Source organism: Camelus ferus, chromosome 34 (genome assembly GCF_009834535.1).
Source record: "Camelus ferus isolate YT-003-E chromosome 34, BCGSAC_Cfer_1.0, whole genome shotgun sequence".
Classification (NCBI taxonomy): domain Eukaryota; kingdom Metazoa; phylum Chordata; class Mammalia; order Artiodactyla; family Camelidae; genus Camelus; species Camelus ferus.
Window position 1 is genome coordinate 1194553 of NC_045729.1, and position 18124 is coordinate 1212676.

The 18124-nt window shown below is 39.7% G+C and overlaps 1 protein-coding gene across 7 annotated transcripts in view; it reads right to left on the reverse strand.

The window, feature by feature from the left end:
• Positions 1 to 1536: 1536 nt before the first annotated feature.
• The window catches only part of BICD1 (BICD cargo adaptor 1), a 172536-nt gene continuing 155948 nt past the window's right edge, over positions 1537 to 18124 (reverse strand). For 2 of the 7 annotated variants that reach the window (XM_006192302.3, XM_032472997.1), the window contains 2 exons: positions 12967 to 13042; positions 1537 to 7778 (listed from right to left, as the gene is read on the reverse strand). In XM_006192302.3, the coding sequence (XP_006192364.1) occupies positions 7691 to 7778; positions 12967 to 13042 (164 nt within the window). In that variant the 3' untranslated portion in view covers positions 1537 to 7690. Of the gene's footprint in view, positions 7779 to 12966; positions 13053 to 18124 lie in introns of all 7 variants that reach the window. The other 5 variants (XM_032472996.1, XM_032472998.1, XM_032472999.1 and 2 more) reach the window with 4 other exon arrangements.

Genomic DNA, 18124 nt, shown 5'->3' on the forward strand with positions numbered 1-18124 from the left:
AAATTATGTCGACAGTTATAAACAACCATTTCTTTACTGCTTAACGGGATGTAACTATAGCTATGGTTTATGTATCTTCACATTGCTTTTTACATTTAAGTCACATTATAAATTATGTTTACTTCTGATACTGGCAATATTTTTTTTCCTGTGAGATTCATCTTCCTTGACAGTTATATTGTAAATGAATTATCCTGAGCTGCTTCATAGTTTTGAAGTGATAGTTGATTCATAACAAGTTTAAGAAGGGACTCAGTCAGATTACTTCACTGTACACATGAGGCTCCTCCAAATGCAAGGTTAGAGATCCAGTTTTTAGACTAACCAAGAGAGAATGATAAGAATAACCATTCACTTAAAGATCATCTCCCCCAATTAGTTGGCATTTAGTGCCTGCTCATACGATTGTAGGTGACGTTAAGTTCTATAAACTCAAATCCACATATGCTGTAAAAGCAAAGCTAGCTGGCAAGGAGCCAAGGAACCCACTTTGTTGAGTGCCTACAACATGCTAGTCAATGTGTATACAACTAAAAACCAAGCAAATCCTGCCCACAAGGTCCCATCCATTCTGGCCTCTGTCTTATCCTCAGTGGGGGTGCAGGACCCCACCACGGTGCCTTCAGTAGAGTGTCTCTCCAGGCTGCCTGCCAAACGTAGGGATGAGAAGACACCTGGACACTCCTGGAGGCTGGTCCAGCTCTTCTAGCTTTTGAATGTAACAAACTATCAGCTTTATTGCACATGAGAGGATCAAGGACCAACGCTTATAATCTCAAAGGAAAACGGCAGCTTCCAGAGGAGAAAAAAAAAAAAAAAGGGATTTTTAGGAAAGTTTATGCTATTGGTTTTAGTGTTGTGTTTATATAACAGATAAGCAGGCGACTTTAGCTGGGGCTGTCGCAGTGCCCATGGTGGGTTAATTTGATTAATTAAAAAGGGGTTTGCCTTCGAGGTTTCAACTCAGTAGAACCTCACTGAAGTCCATGTTCTGGTTCTCCATGTCCCCTGCCTCCAGAAAGAAAATCAAGTCAAAGCAGATGACTCCCCAAGCAGCTGATCTGCTAAAACACACGTACCTGAAGAAGGAGCTAGTAAATTAACGTTCCTCAAAGGTTTGGGACTCTGCTGTTTCTTCATATGAAAGAGAACAAAGAACTGTCTCCCCAAATAAAGCATACAAACTTCCCTTCTTCTTTCATTAAAATGATGTTTCCTTTTTTTAAGAACAGGCATTTCCTTCATGTTGGTACGTTTCTAATCTAATTCAGATAAGCATATCCTCCCTGCAAAATAACCCTTTAGAAAAGATTACAAGTAGGAGCGATGATAAGTGGAGAAAATGGGCAAAGTTGACACACATTTCTTAATAAGAATGTGTAGAGATGTCAAAGCAAAATATTCAGTTTTTAGCTTGAATAAGTGCTCACTTAAAATATATAAATCATAGAAATTCGTAACTTTTTTCTTTTTGTGTAAGTACAAATCAACATGAAATACAGAAAACTGCTCAAACTGATAAAAAGGTAGAGTAGATGAAATGAACAAAGATAACCATTTTATTTACTGGAAAGAGTTATGCATTACACCATATTCAGTTGGTAACATAAACGAAGATAAAAGAATTGATATGTTGGCCTCACTTATTTTCTTAGCACTGTAGTGCCTTTTCCAACCGTTGAGTGCGCGATCAGATTACACAAATACAAGCACATATTATATGGATTCTCCCATGGGACACTCACTTAGGATTGTCAACAACAAAAAAGTTAAAAAGGACAAGCAAAAATAAATTCGTAAAAGAACGTTTTTGGATTTAAAATAAATGTGTATGTCTTTGAGAACAAGTTTCCTTTGAAATTTGGATTTAAAAAATAATTAGCAACAAAAGAATGTCTGAGGTCAGTCTTTTAGTCATGTTTTCATATGGTGTTAGCATTAGGTGGAAACACTTCACATTTAACCCCAAAAGGCATAATAACAGAATTGCAGTGAAATGTAGGAATAGCAGGATCATTACAACAATGATTATACAGGGTACAAATCCGGGTCAGCCACATGTTACACAAATGTTAATACTGGAAAGAAATACAATGTCAGAATTATGTGTGGTTCGTCACATATGCATAATCATGCAAATAAAAACACTGAGTAGATTACAAAAATGTCATAAAAGACTTTCAAAGAACTGTTTAATTGACTCTAACAGTCAAACCATTGAGCTAAAAACTTTGTGGCAATAACGTTAAAATCATTTACTTCCTCTGAGATTTGGTGCACAATCAGATCTTTGAACCCAAACAACAAAATGATTCATTCTGTATCTCCATCATCATCGAATAATGACTGGTCAACACATGACGACATTTTTCTCCATAGTTCTCCAATCTTTGTTTAAAAATGACTTTTTAAAACAGAAAAGAGTCACACTAAAGAGCAGCAGATTTACTCCTCAGTGTCTTCATTAGCTAACAGATGATCAGAGAATCATTCTGAAGGGGGGAAAAAAGTTAAAATAAAAATGTGCTCTTAACCGATGTTCCACAGCAATTAAACTCCAGTCATGGAAATACTCTGGCTCAGCAGTTTTCCCAGGCTTCGGTTTAAATAGGGCAAGTTTTAAATAACTCCAGAGGAAAGGGATAAAAAGACACTGAGGATTAGAGCCATGCATTTCAATATGGAAAGGAGACCGGATACAGGTAACAATCTCCTCACATTCCTAATGGAGACAAGAGAAATAATACTTTCCATAGTGTTCATATTATGAATATGGGAAAGCTTACATGATGTGCAATATCTCATGAAAACATTTCACACTGCATAATTTTATGCACTCACACCCTTACTCTAAAGGCAGTTAACTGCTGCTCTTCTTTGTAAGTAGAATATTATTTCTGGAAAATCCTTGACTGGGGGACATAGCTTGATACTGTATCTTTTAGTTTAACTTTGAGTCAGAAGGACAAAAGAGATGTCTAGATGAAATCTTTCAGGAGTTAACATAACAGGATCAGGATACAAATGCAATACATCAGGGGCCAATGGCAGTTACCGTGGCACTAAAATAACAATGAATCAAATTACAAATACAGCGCATCTGGGGGCGTTATTACAAACAGAAAAGGTCACTCGGGAGCTAGATGGGCCTTGTATGTCCATAGAAATTGATTTTAAGGTAAAAGTTGTCAGTATCAGCACTGATCACGCTCTCTCTCACAACCCCAATGGAACAGCTTTTTGAAGAATTGTGTTCTCTTTACTGAAAACATATTCTTGTGAATTTTTTGCAATCTTAAATACGAGGACAATTTAAAATCACTCTGGTTTATAAATAAACAAAAAACTTAGGGGGCAAATTTTTTAAATTGGGAAGTCTATCCTAAGAGTTCCTTTTTAATCTAGTCTTTATATCTATAATATTAGTGCATTTGTGGCATCCATGGGTTGAACCAGCACACTTTCTTACTGGAAATCCATCAGTTTCCTATGATGTGTCTTTCTGAGATACAGATTATGTCTTTTGGCTGATGGATGATAACAATTATACATTAAATTTGCCGTTCTTATCCCAGTAGAAAATACATTTCATTCATTTCTTCCTTTTTCATATTTTGTAATTTTCTCTTGAGAATTGTGAGGATTTTATTTAATTCAGAACATCAGGAAATTTCCACATTCATAATTGACTTATTTGACTGGTGGTACATGCTTGTTTGAAATAGAATGACTATCTGTACAGGAATATTTTCCAAAGCATAGAAAAGCAAACACTGTAGATTGAATATCCTTTTAAGAAAAGATAAAATCTGAGAGGCATTTGCCCCCCTGGGGGATTGCATACCTTCTATTTCCGAAGTATTCCTGAGGACATTTGTCATTTTAGACTCTGACAGTTGAGGCTTTTTATAGTAGAACTGCTACATTCTGGACAACTTTAAAGATGTTATGAATTATAGCTGGAAGGAAAAAATAATACCAGCAATCCTGTCTTGTTTTTTGTCAAATACCTTGAAAAAATTAAGACTGCTGCCCTGTTTTTAAGGGATAAAATATTTTACGACTAGCCAGTAGACCCTTCATGTATTTTGAAATTTAAAGTGAAAGAATCATAGAACTGTGGAATCCCAGAATTACAGTACATTATCATAAGACATCTTGCCATATAATTTAATCTGTACTAGACAACCAATAGTATTTAATTTTTAAAAAACAAATCTTCCTTAAGATGATTAATTTCAGTGATTAATTTCCCATTGTTAAAAATCTCCTTCCCAAAGTTAATATAAATCCTTCACACTGAAGACTTTTTCTTATTCTAGTCTTAGTATCTATAGCTGGCACCTATCACTTGTTAGCCTTCCTTTTCTCGAAGATCACTATTGTACCTCTTTTTCTTTAAGCTAAAGTATAATCTTGCTAAATAGATCTTTTTAAAAACTGTTTTATAACTTTCTATTTCCTCAAAGTTCTCCAAATTCCTCTTAGTGAAACAGAATTGGATACAGAAATGGATCTGATGAATTATGAATTGACTGGAAAGTTTAACCTGAGGGTCCTGTATGCCCCTGTGCATCCAGACCAAAGGGAATTTATTGCTCCTTTTTAGTTTATTTTTTAACTAAAAGAAACCCTCGGCAGGACAGCATTTCTGCATGCTATTCTTTTCAGTATGGTAATTGTGCTTACTTTTAAAACGACCTGGTTACTTTGCTAAGCCACTCTTTCTTGCTACCTTTTATCTTTGCCCTCTGGGTTTGCAACAATTAGCCAGTATTTTAATTATATTTTATAGTTGCTTTTTCTTTCCCAAATCTGTCTTCAACTTGTCTTACAGAGGTTCATTCTTTTTTATTACCACTAGTTCTTCAATTTTCCAATTTCTTTTTGAACCCTAATGCTTCTTTACAGGTACTGATTTTTATCAATGCTATACAAATTCGTTCATTTTAAATGCCTGTAAATAAAATGATACGGCTCAGTTTAAACTACACGAAATGATGCCACCATAAAAATACATGGGATTCTCTCTTACTGCTTAGGGACTATTATCTAATTTTGTGCTGAAAATTAGAAATTTATTTCCCAGTTTTTATATCTTTTTGGCAAAGTTTTGCTAAACTTAACATTTGTATAGAATTACTACTTCAAAACAAGCATTTCCCACTCTATTAATATAATGAACTTAAATTAAACTAGTATATAATACACTTACTGATAAACTTTTTATTGACAGAAATAAATGTTTTTGTCTATGACCCAGTTTTTCAGCTGGTCGTAAACACAGAGTGAGGGAGCACGACTGCCCTCGAGTCACACACAGACAGCACTCTCTGCTAACCTCCCTCCCTGCACCACCACCGACACTGACGAGGCAACATGGGAAGATGTTCTGAGGTACTTTTTAAAAAGGCATTATTTTCCCTCAGGCACAGTTTTATTAAAAGTCAACTTAGCAGCTATGCCACGTCTCAGGTCCGAACACAAGACACTTGAAAAAGAAAAGAAAAGAAAAAGCAAGTTGGGGAGTTTCCTTTAACTGAACTCTAATAAAACCCACACTGTCTCACTGACACTGGTGGCTGGCAGATACAACACCAATAAGATGAAGACAATGTCTAGAAGACAAGGCAACGGGCAGAAGGTTAGGCTGCCGTGTTCAGGACTTGATGGCGACTTGATTTGTTTCATTTTCTGTATTTTAACCTGAATCCCTATTTTGATGAAAATCTCCAACTACTCCAAGTTGCATAATAAATGACGCTGTTGAAAATAGCACTCGTAGAAGGAACTCAAAAAAAATCTCTTGGTTGCTTTGGTAACAGTGACCTCTAACAGGTGCGTGACTGATGAGAGCTCCGACCCTGTGCTTTGTAACTTACCTATGGGCTGCCAACTGGGATGGGCCACTCCGCTAGTGCATCACCTGTTTTTGCTCAGTAAGCTGAGTGGCTCCTCCTAGACCACCATTGTTAGAGCGCTGCATTGTTTGTTTGTTTTGGGGGGGGGGAAGGTAATTAGGTTTACTTATTTATTTTTTAGAGGAGGTACTGGGGATTGAACCCAGGACCTTGTGGATGCTAAGAAAGCACTGTACCACTTGAGCTATACCCTCCCCCGAGCCCTGCTTGTTAACTACCTTTTGTGTTAACAGTGAGGATTGTTTGTTTCAAAGAGAAGTTACAGGTTATCATTACACAAAAAGGTCAAACTGTTCTGGTTTTAAACAAGTTAAGGCTACCTGACTAGACAAGGAATCAGGGCTAGGAGCAGGTGTGTGGGCAGCACAGTTAAGGAGCCCGAGAGTGTTAGACCTTTCGGCTCAGTTAGCTGTTTTCCTTGTTTGTCAGGTTATGTGCGAAATAAATTTTGCTATGAAAATCCACTGCCTTAAATTAAGTCATAAAAGTCACCCAGCAGAATCTGTAAATTAACTAGGAACATGTATTATCTCAATATAATATAATGCTTGTAGGCACCTGAGTGTTTGTCAAAAGTAGACAGAGAGCTAATGTTTATCACCTGTTGTTTTTTGGCAAGGAGGATTCATTATGCAAAAAAACCTAACAACAAAACATACAATGTAAATCAAAATTTGAACACTTTCTGGATAAATTAATTAACCAAAGGTTGACTTACAACTACATATGTATATATTTTCTCATTTGTACTTGATACCTTGTAGCAGGAAAGACTCATAGTAGGACCCTGAATTTGGGAGAAGTAAACAAAAATTCTGTTGTCATTAAATAAATACACCATTGTTTTTTCCCTTCAGGTTATTTAGCCTTCTTTAACGTCAACTCACACACACACACATATACACACACACAAAGGAGCAGCACCAGGGCAACTAACTGTCTGCAATTAAAAAAAAAAAAATAAAGATGCCGTCAAAAGTTGAGTAAGTCAATGAATCATAACATAGTCTCTTTTTTTAGATTTGCTTTATAACATCCAGTGAAGAATTCTAGTTTAAAAAAACAAAAACAACAAAAACCCAGCAGTTAATGAGCTACTGATTAAAGTAAGTGCAGAATGACTATCAGTGTAGCGGCAAAATCCAGTTCTGGTTAACATTCCGATGCACTTCATTTAGCATTTTGTGCAGGAAGAATGACCACAGCCTGGGCCAATTCCAGATTTCCAATGAAATTAAAACTCACACTTAACTGAGCAAAATATGTGTCTTGAAAAATAAGTGAAGTTCACTTCTCACTGAAATGATTTTTATAGACATAAATCATGTGGCAAATAAAGTACAAAATAAATAGCGATGACCAAAAATATTAGAATCAACTCCTCTAGCTGAATTTGAAGGATGAGGAAAGGGGATTTTACAATATATGTATTTTTACGTTGTCTTAGGTCTCTCTCATGCTATCGAGGTAAAAGCCAGCCATCTGAGATACATATTTCCTATTTCGTTTTGTTTGGATTTAAACTGAACTGAAGCCATTTGATTGCAGACGTGTAGCTGGGACTTAGAGAAACCATAGACTGTTTCATCACACCGGAGTCTGTGCTTTGTGTTAATCTTCTCCACTTTCTCCCATCTTTCCAAAATGATGGACGTTAATCTGATCCAACATCTAACCACCGAGAAGAAAACACCCCGTGGATCTTGGGCAGTATCCTGTGTGTGGCTACAAAATGATGGCCCCAGGTGTTCGTCGGCGGGGGGCGAAGACTAGGGGTGAGGAGGCTTGGAGAGACAGTGGAGAGGGGCGCACTGGGAGCTGGGGTGTGGCTGCTCCTCGGGGACAGCTGTGTCAGGACTGAAAACAAGAAACAGGGTGTCAGCAAGAAACACACTTACAAGGGGCGAGGCACCGTGCTAAGGGTTCCACCGGTGCACTATATTCACAGAAGTTTTGCACAGAAAATGGCTCAAATCGAAAGCATGCCAAGACAACTGTGGCTCTTCCAAACAACGCAGGAAAAAAAAAAAGAAAAATGCAACGTGCTAGGGAAATATGTGAACTCCTCCCTGCGGTCACTTTTTTTAAGGTTTTGCACAGTCTCGTTTCCCTAGGTCTCTGGGTTAGCTGCAAGATTTCTTTAGCTCAGTTCTTTACCAACTTAAATGTGTCCACCAGTCATCTGGGGGAGTGATTCTGATTCAGCGGGGCTGGGTGGGACCTGAGAATCTGCATTTCTAACAAGCTCCCGGGGACATGGACGTGCTGGACCAAGGCTTTAAATGATGCCACAGTTCTCTGGTAGACCCAGATCCAGCAGGATAACTAACTTGCCCATGGAAATCTAATTTGTCCAAGGGTTCCTTCCCCCTACTGCTTTAGCTTGGTAACGTAAAGGACAGAAAAGCAAGTATGTCACGCAGACTTCCAAAATGACTTCTGAGAGCCTCCAGTTTAAATGAACACAGGAATGCTCGGGCTCTTCAGAGGCCTGATGAATAATCTTGAAAAATAAGGAAGCAAATGCATGGAATTTCCTAATGTAACACTACAGAGCACATTCGGGTTCAGACCGTTCAAAAGGTGACAAGTAAGGGGGAAATCACACTACGGGGATTTTTTTATTTTTTAATTGAAATAGACCGGCATTTTCCTAAAACTCTGCTTTTTTCCTTTGTACTTTGAAACTCAGTACCATAGAATTCATTTCTGCCAGGAGTGTTATTTGAGAAAACTATTAAAATTTTATTATTATTAATTTAATCAGTTTTTAAAAGCTAATACTATCATTGAAATTACTAAAAATGAACATTAAACAAATAATTTTGGTGCTGAAATTAGTCTTCATGTATATCTCTTGAATTTTAATACAGAAATGATAAATATGTACAATACCGCTCTGCTTGGGGTCACCTTTACTTCCCAAACTATTTGAACGGCTATAAATTTAGATTAAAAGGAGATATGCTCTTCTGTACTAGTTAGGACACCCAGTGCTAAAAATGATTTTTCCTGTCTATTTTTAAAATGTGCTAGGTGAACACGGGAGAGCTGGAGGTTCAAAGCAAGAACTAAGAAAATATTGCATGGCAGAGTCAGATGGCCTGGGAAATAAAGCCGCTGACAGACCTTCCCACAGACCTAACCGAGTTTCTTCCCATTAAATCTGCACGATTTAGAACGAGTTTCTTTTTAGGGGGCGAAACATGTTTTTCAACCTAAGTTAACGGCAAGCAGCACAGGGTGGTCACCCTGCACAAGAGGGCTGTGTTTGAAGGCCCCATGGGGTTCAGCGAGGAGGGAAGACACGCATCTCTGTGTGACCAGCTGGAAGTGTGCAGCGATGGCTTGAACACAGGTCACAGCTGCTTGGCCCAACACATTGTCATTCATGATGTTTTAATGTTTTCTGCATTATTTCAGATTTCTTACATAAAGTGAGAGGTTATAAATAGTTCATATTCTAGCATTACTGTTTTAAATTCACATAAAATGCAAGTGCCCTGTGTGTTTCATGTGACAGAAGCATATTTTTTGGCTTACCGATTAAGGAATCACTTCTTAAATGTAAATACTGGATTTGATTAATTCTAATCTAACCTTAAATAGAGATAGGATGAATTCTGCCTCAGTTCTGATTGCTAAATACCTTCAGACGCCCACCTGTCCTTCATCCTTTGCATTTAAGAGCCTCTGTTCTGTAGCAGACCACGTTGTAAACAGTAGGGTTAGGAAACCATTGCTATTAGGATATGAAAATGGATATGTCTTCAGAAAATTTCTTTTCCAAGTAAGCAATTACTTGCTAGAAATGGAAAGGTATTAAATACCAAATATATATATAAAATATTACACCCAAGGCTGCAACACACTGGGCATTTCTTTTCATATCATGATATCTGATATCTATAAACAACCTTAAAAATTGGTCTCTACAGTGGAATCAGTCTGTAAAAAGCATATATGGAAAAGTTCTCCATTTTCAAAAGTGACAAATGCTCTTTTATGCCAAACTATAGGCCTAAAATTTTAGTTTTAATCTATGTGTAAGCTGAAGGCAGTATAAAACAATTTTTATAGTGAGACACAGGGATAGAAAACTTCCAACCTGAAATCATTCAACATTCTTAGCACATTTTGTTTCTCATTAAATAAACTTTCCTTCTCAATTCAGGGATAAAGAGCCAGCCTGGTGGGGGTGGGGTCTAGCTCAGCAGCAGAGCACCATGCTTAGCGTGCACGAGGTCATAGGTTCAATCCCCAGTACCTCCATGAAATTAAAAAACAATATAATCAATAAACTGAATTACCTCCCTGCCCCCAAAAGAGTCAACATGGCTGATTTAAATACTCTCTGACTTTGCTCCTCACAGTATCACTAACGGGGCGGGGGGCGGGTCCCCTTGCAGTGCAGTGGTGTATGGGGATGGTTAGGAGAAAAGCTGCTAAGTCACTGGGATCCACTGCTTTCAGGATGGGTGACCGTGGACAAATCATTTTACGTCCTCAGATCTTGGTTTCCTCATTTAAAAATGAGTCTAATAGCCGCTTGCCTTAGAGGAACTGTAACCATTAATAAGTGTAGAGATTTAACCTGTGTCTGGTGCACAGGAAGAACGCGAAGGTTGGCTATGTATTAATTTCTTGCCAGGAAGAAGTGAAGAGGGCAGTGAGGGCATTAAGTTCGGTGCTTTCGGCAGTGGGCGTGAGTGGGAAGGAAGCCAGCCATCATCCTAGTGACTCTGCAAAAGGGAGTCTTCTCAGGTCTCTCTGTATGTTATCATTTCTCTGTGTGGACCACAGGGAGGGTCAGCGGACGCCTGCTCCGGACCAGGCTGTATTCATGTGAGTAGAAACAAGAAACATCTGTAATTCATTAAACTGCTTTCCTTTAAAATCAGTCATCCGTGTGGAAGTAGCAAGCGATCTAAATCCAGTAATCTCAGAAGATACGTAAGTGGGGCACATAATCGTTTAGTCAAACTGGTTCTCAAAAAAAAAAGGTGAAAAAAAATTAAACTTCAAATGATTCCTCATTAGCCTTTCCATTTCTTATCTAATTGAAACATCTAAAACAGTAGCCTTCTCCACTCTTTGTCCTAGCAAACGAGAGAGGTTATGAAAGACACTGCAGATCTCAGTCTTGAGGAGTGGTTAGGTACTAAGGGCGGTTAGTAGTCGGAAGAGACACTGACAACACACCACGGGCCAGGCCTGTGCCTCACCGAACCCTCCCCAGTACCCAGCCTCTCTCTTTACGAGTCAAGAAACAGAATCTTAGCCCCCAAAAGCAGCCGTCCAGGATCACACAGGTGGGACTAAAAGCCAAGCCATCTGACCCCAGAGCTCATCCACTCAAGCAGTCAAGTGACTGGACTTCTGTCGTGTGCCTGGCACCGTCCCCGGCCTGCGAGGGATGGGGGTGCTTCGCGGAGAATGCACTGTAGGTTAAGAGCCCATGTACTTGTGCACCACACACACAGAATCCCAGTGGGATGTATATGAGCATTTATAATTGTATTTAGTTACTTAAAAATTGAAATTACTCAACAGTTGGCTGCTGTTACAAAATAGCATTCATCTATTAGTGAAGGACCTTCCTGGAATAAAAACCCTGTTGCTGGAAGTGGTGGGCACGGCAGACTGAGACATCAATCAGGAAGCAGTGGCTTGGGGCCTATTAATCACATTCTTTTTCCTGCTAACTTGGTGTCCCACTTAAACAGCTGGCTGCACAGCCACCTCAGGGACAGAGTCACACTGGGGTTTGGACTGCTGCTGTGTTTCTGGGGAGGACTTGTGGGCTCCCCAAGTCTCTGGCTCTAACCCGTGACCACATGCACCTGCCTCTGACATGTGCCTCTCAGACATGCATGGAAGTATGTATGGGACTGTCTCTACTCAAAAGGAGCCTTGCCCTGGTAGAAAAGCGAATGGCCTTATTAAAATAAGGAGGGAACAACAAGCAGGCTATAAAAGCCACAACCAGACTATAAAAACTTGGCACCATCAGAGGCCAAATAACTGGAGATGAAGGATTACAAGAAAATGATGAGGTCCTGATGGGGTTGCTCTGATGCTGTGTGGAAGCTGGCCCAGGATGAAGATAAATTCATGCTGGATTCGCAAAGCTTTCATTGGAACAGAAATTGTTTAGCAAGCTCTCCAGTGTAGTGTCCAGGCAGTATGTAAACCAGCCTTTAAGATTCTTCAGTTAGTGGGGAGGGTATGGCTCAGTGGTAGAGCGCATGCCTAGCATGCACGAGGTCCTAGGTTCAGGCCCCAGTACCTCCATTAAATAAATAGATGAATAAACCTCATTACCACCCCCCAAAGTTAACTAAAAAATTAATTAAAAGTAAGTAAAAATTAAAACTCTTCAGTTAATCTTAAAGGGCACTACCACTGCAATTTCCTGAATGCCCATTACAAGGTTTTTTCCATCTTTCCATTTCTTTGGTGGGGGGGATGGTATTCAGGTTTATTCACTGATTTATTCTTAGAGGAGGTACTGGGGATTGAACCCAGGACCTCATGCATGCTAAGCGTGTGCTCTACCACTTGAGCTATACCCTCCCACCCCAATTTCAGTTTTAATGAGGGCCCTACGTGGACAGAAAATAGAAACACTTTCATAAAGTTGTCTTGGACCAGACATGAGGTATGCTTTATACCCTTCCTGATTGTTTGTCTGAGAAAGATACTCCAAGGAGACAAAAGACAAACATCCTAACAATTCCAGGTTTTCTATTTTGGAAAAGTAATGAAACGCTGGACTGACCCAAGTGTTTACTCACACGAGGGAGCTGAAGGCAGCCTTTAGTCCACCAGCTGGTGGCTTCTGAAATACACTCTAGGTCCCTTGTACTTCCACTGGGCACATGTGGGCTCCAGGTATCCAAAGCGTGTTTTGTATAACCCATGTTTGAAATAAAACGTGGCAAATGTAATCACGTATCGGCAGTTATGATGCGAGAAGGGAAAGCTTGGAGTCTATGGATCTGACATGCAGCTGGGTGGGAAGAGAAAGGATGTCTGAATTTACCTGACAGTCGGGCAGTCTTGCCTCCCGGCTAGTTGTGAGCACTGTGGCGGTACGGAGGCAGCAGGCTGCTGACAATCTATAAGAAACTGATAAATTAGACACGTATACAAAGAGATGACAGAGCCACGTGTTAGTAACGGCGACTTAAGCAGTTGCCTGCGAGATTTAGTGAGGAATGTGCGTTCACACAGAAACGGGGTTAAGCCTTTTTGGTTTTTTGAATGATGCCATTAGGAAAGACAAGACTTTTTTCTTAACTAGACACAGCATTTAAAAATTAGTGACCCAAAATTTGTAGTGAGATCTCTCAAGTCATTAGGACCTAGGTGGCCATTCATATTTGGTATTTGGACATATCTAAAAATAAAGGATCTATTAACGTAATGAAATTGCTTCAAGTTCTGAACTTGAACATGGTGGTAGCTACTTGCTCAGCACTTAGAGTCGCTATTCCAAGTGGAACGTATTCAGATAATTGACTTTATTGTCAGACACATGGGCATATTGTCAGTCTCATAGGGACCTTGAGAAAAGCATGCAAAAAACAGACTTTTCCATGATTAATAGAAGGATGTCAGAGAAGGAAATAATCTCTGCAGTTTTCTGAAAATAGACTTTATTCATCAAAAGGAAGAACTGTCAGAAATCTTAGAATGTTTATTTTATATATATATGTTTATATATACATATATATATAAAATAAGTTGTTAGTAACTTGGACTGATGGAGAAAAGCTAACCTGAATGGGAAATCCACTTTTATTTTTGCCATTTTAAAGTCACATAATATAACTCGTGCTAGCTGGTAAAAATCCATGCTTTAGCTGATCAGTTATGTCAATCAGCTACTCTAAGAAAGGCCATGGGCTGGGTGTTTTAAACTAATCAAAGAGCAGCCTGTTCACTGGTTATCAGGCTGATATACTAGAATCACCTGTGAAGCTGGTTAGAAATGGATACATTCTATTCCTACAAAAAGATTTTGCAAAAAAGTTGGAATTAGACTTAAAAAGTCAGCTATTCGTAAATAATTGCGGCATTTCCCCTTGCTACTGCCTAGACTATGCATTTGCTCAGCAAACCTCTTTCCCTGTATGTTAGATAGATAATATTTAAGCCAAATTATCAGAAATTCTGGATTTACAGCCTTGAATTAATGTCTTTACTGAAATTTACATTCAAAGGCTTGTATCTAAGTCTCCCTTGCTCTAAACCCAACATATTCTCTTATTAGAGCAAAACCTGCTCATACACCTTCAGTATACCGAAATTCATGAAAATTGTTGATGTGTTGTGCAAGACATTAGAAACATACTGAAGCTGTCTCTGTTACAAAGAAGAATATAAGATAGGCTTGTCTTAAGTTCATTCAAGAGAACAGTCATCGCTGAAGAGACCCTTTTATAAGGTGGTATTTGTCGCAGAGTAACATGAATTATTGCATTGTAATAGAAGTGAGATCTGATTCTCGTTGAGTAGCTGGTATTCAGGTGATCAGACACAGTAAAAGTCTTTCAGATATAACAAATATTTCCATTTCCTTAGCTTTGGAGAACTCTTTTTTATTTTTTTCTTTAAGTCTGTTTTCCCATTTTGCAGCTTGAGTAGCTCAGTGATTTCCTTTTGTAGAAACTCAAGAGTCTTAAAGGGTGAATTCCTTTATGCTCTTTGTATCTTTTCCAACAGCTCTCCTGTGTAAGTGATAATTTAGGAATTGCTGGGCTAATGTAAACAACCACTTCGATGTGGTCACCAGACCTGCAATTTTAAGTTAACCAGGTGTGTGCTGCCCTCTTATGTTGTGTTTGGGTAAATGCAATGAATACAAATGAGCATGAACACTTGGGCGATGACTCTGGAATCTGGCCTGTCTTTCCTATGTTGCCAGGAAGGGTATAAATAAAGCTCTTCTATAGCAAAGTTTTGACCTCTGTGGAATGAATGATAAGCCCTAGAATTAGAGTAATTAGAGTGGTTACATGGTTCAAGTTCTTTTCCATCTCTCACTTATATTAGAAAGGTTTTTGGCTTTTTTGGTGTGTGTGTGTATGGTTCTTCTTTCTTTTTTTTTTTTTTTGCCAATGCAGTCAGATTATCATTCATTTGAAATATGCTTTGTGATGAATTTAGAAATCAGTTGAGCAGGACCACAAGTGCACTCTTAATGAACTGTTTACTCTGTGGGGGAGACTCCTTACATTTGTAGTGAGTACCAGTTTTTTCCTCTTTAGAAGTTACATCATCTCGGCTAATTATTACTATTATTTTGCATTTATTATGTACAACTATTTAGCTAAGTGTTATTCTTAAGGAACAAAAACAAATTCTGTAGATAAGGTGGTGACAGGTTTTAAAAAGAGAAATTTGAAAAATAAGTGTGTTGCTCTGACTCGGCTGTCTTCTAAACCCCTTTTCTGGGATCGACAGCCCTCCAATCACGGACTTGGCTAAACGCAGCCGAGCAGCGCAATGTGCGTTTAGCGTGTACTTTGTAAAATGAAAGGGGTGGGCTGGCAGACTGAGAAAACGCCCAGCTCTGAGATGCTGGGGGCTTTACACGATCTCGCCTGCTCTGTGCAGGGTCTACACTGGTAGACTCGCTCTTGAAGAAACCAGGCCTCATTTCATTGCTTTTGAGGACATGAAAGATGAGAATGATGTGACTTAAGGAGGAGGCATTTCAGAACCTCAGATGCCACTGCTGTCACCTGGGGGCACCAAAATTTCATCTCAACCGTTCAGCAATCAAGTTACTAAACTCCCATTGTGTGTCGGAAACTGTGTTAGGCAGTGAGGATAAAAGGAAAACAGAGAAGACAGGATCCCTGGTCCACTGGGGAAGACAAGCAGATTCAACAAACAAAGTGTCACGACGGTGATGGTGGAGATGGCAGTGATGGCGGTGATGGTGGTGATGGCGGTGATGGTGATGATGGCCACACCTAGCACTTAGTCGTTGCTTACTGTGTGCCAGGCACTTAATATGCACGTTCTCCTTTAACCTTTTTTTATTAACCCCAATTTATGGGTGAGGAAAGGGGGACCAAGGTTAAGTAACTTGCCAAAGTTCACTAAGAGGTAGCGCTGGAATTTGAATCCAGAACTATATGACCCAAGGGCTGAACTGAACTTCACAGACACGTCACTGCATTGCTTCCCATAATAGGGAAATGCAGGGAACCTCAGAGCAGAAACAATTAAGTAACCGAAGTGGTCAGGAAATGCTTCCTGGAGGTTGTGACATCTAGGCTGTACACCTGAAAAAACGAATTAGCAGAAGAACTTCTTGTCAACTATAAACTGTTTATGGCCTCTACTAGTAGGAATAAAATATTTTATAAAAGTAAAGCATTCACTTGAAATGCTCAGAACTGAATTAGGTAACACTGTACATTAATATTATAAGGTCACAGGCCTGAGAAATGTCATCGCATAATCAAGAGATTGTTAGTGCCTCAAGGGCAGGGATGAAAAAGCCATGTTATTGCTGAAAGCATCTTATGTCTGTCTTGATATATCCATGAAGAGTCTCCTTGTGACATTCCTCCCCAAACAAAGGCCTCAAGTAGAAAGGAAGGTCAAAAAAAGAGAAAGAAGGAAGGAAATTATTTGGTGAATCAACATGATATAAGTTCTCCTAGGAACTTTATATCAGTTTTGAGTCTTAGCAACACTCTGGAGTGGTTATTTGCAGTATCCTTATTATGAGGAAATTAAGTATTTTTGATCTATGGGATGATATCAAAATCGCATGTATCCTGCAACTGGTTTTTTTTTTTCTCTCTAACATTTTTCGTGACCTCTCCCACCAGAAACAAACACAGAGCTTGGCCTCACCGTAGGTTGTCCACAAACATTTGCTGATTCAATTAATATGGTCACCATACGTGCTAACTTGCCCAAGGTCACACAGCCAGGAAGTGGCGGAGGAAGGATTTCAGCTGAGACTTTTCTGATACTAAGGCCTGCTTTACACTCGCTTCTCTGGCTGCCTCTCAAATCTACACCAGCTACTGCTACAAAATATCAGGGTCACATGGTCAAAGGAACACGCGAGAACAGTCATCAGACCGCTGACAGTCACTTGAAGGCCACCAGCTACCTCTAAAACACAAAGCAGGAATGGGGAAAATATCCAGTTTTTATAAAGAGATGGCTGAAACTCATGAATCTCATTGGCAGGGAAAGTCTTGTCCTATGGTTTTCCCTCCAGCTTCTCCTATTTTTAAACTTTCCAATGCAATTTAGAAAATTAACCACTTTTCTGAAAGTCAGTGCCTTCGGGAGTCCATGAGCCCACGTGGCTGTCTGAGCTGGGAGAGGGTCTCCGGACGAAGGAGGCCAGGGACACCTCTATGTTTCTGGCTCCACACGTGGCCCGGGTGGCCGTGGTGGGAGGTGGCGAGGACCACGTGGGGCTGCAGGGCGGCTTCCTCGGTGCCCAGATGCTCTCAGGGACACAGAGCTGCAGCCCTTTGTCACACACAGTCTTCTACGGAATGGCCTGTGCCCCAGCCCCTGGTTTTTCCAGACTTGAGCACTAGTGCACCCCGACCATATCATGAGATCTTGTTTTCCATGTGTCCTTCCATCATGACCAGACACTCCAGGAGATGCTCCACACTTTACCAGGAAAACGATTTCTGTCCCCTGAGTTTTCATCAGGCCAGGTAGTCCAAGCTCTTCCTTACGGGACACGATTTCAGCCTTCCTCGGCGTCCTTTCTGCTCTCTGACCACAGTCCAGTTTGTGCACAATCTTCTAAAAGTGAGGTGCTCAGAAAGGACATCATGAGTAGTAAGAAGTCATAGCTGCAGGGGAGTGGCAGAATCTTGCATCAGCATGAGACATTCTGATTCTATGAAAAGAGCAGAAGCCTACAGGCATTTTTTGGCAGCCCCATCACACTGCAATTTCATAGACGCCTACTTGGCTTAAAGATGGTGCTGTCAAGTCATGCTTCCTCTATCCTGTACTTCTGGTGTCTGAAATTCCAATGCAGTATTTTATATACTTTTACCTGTATGTCAGTCTCTAATAAGTTTCACCTTTTCCTACCTGAAGCATCTTTTAGACCCTATTGTGTCATCTACCACATTAACTTCCTCTCCTTTTTATTTCTCTCTCAAGTCAGAAAATGTGATCACCAGACCTTGCTT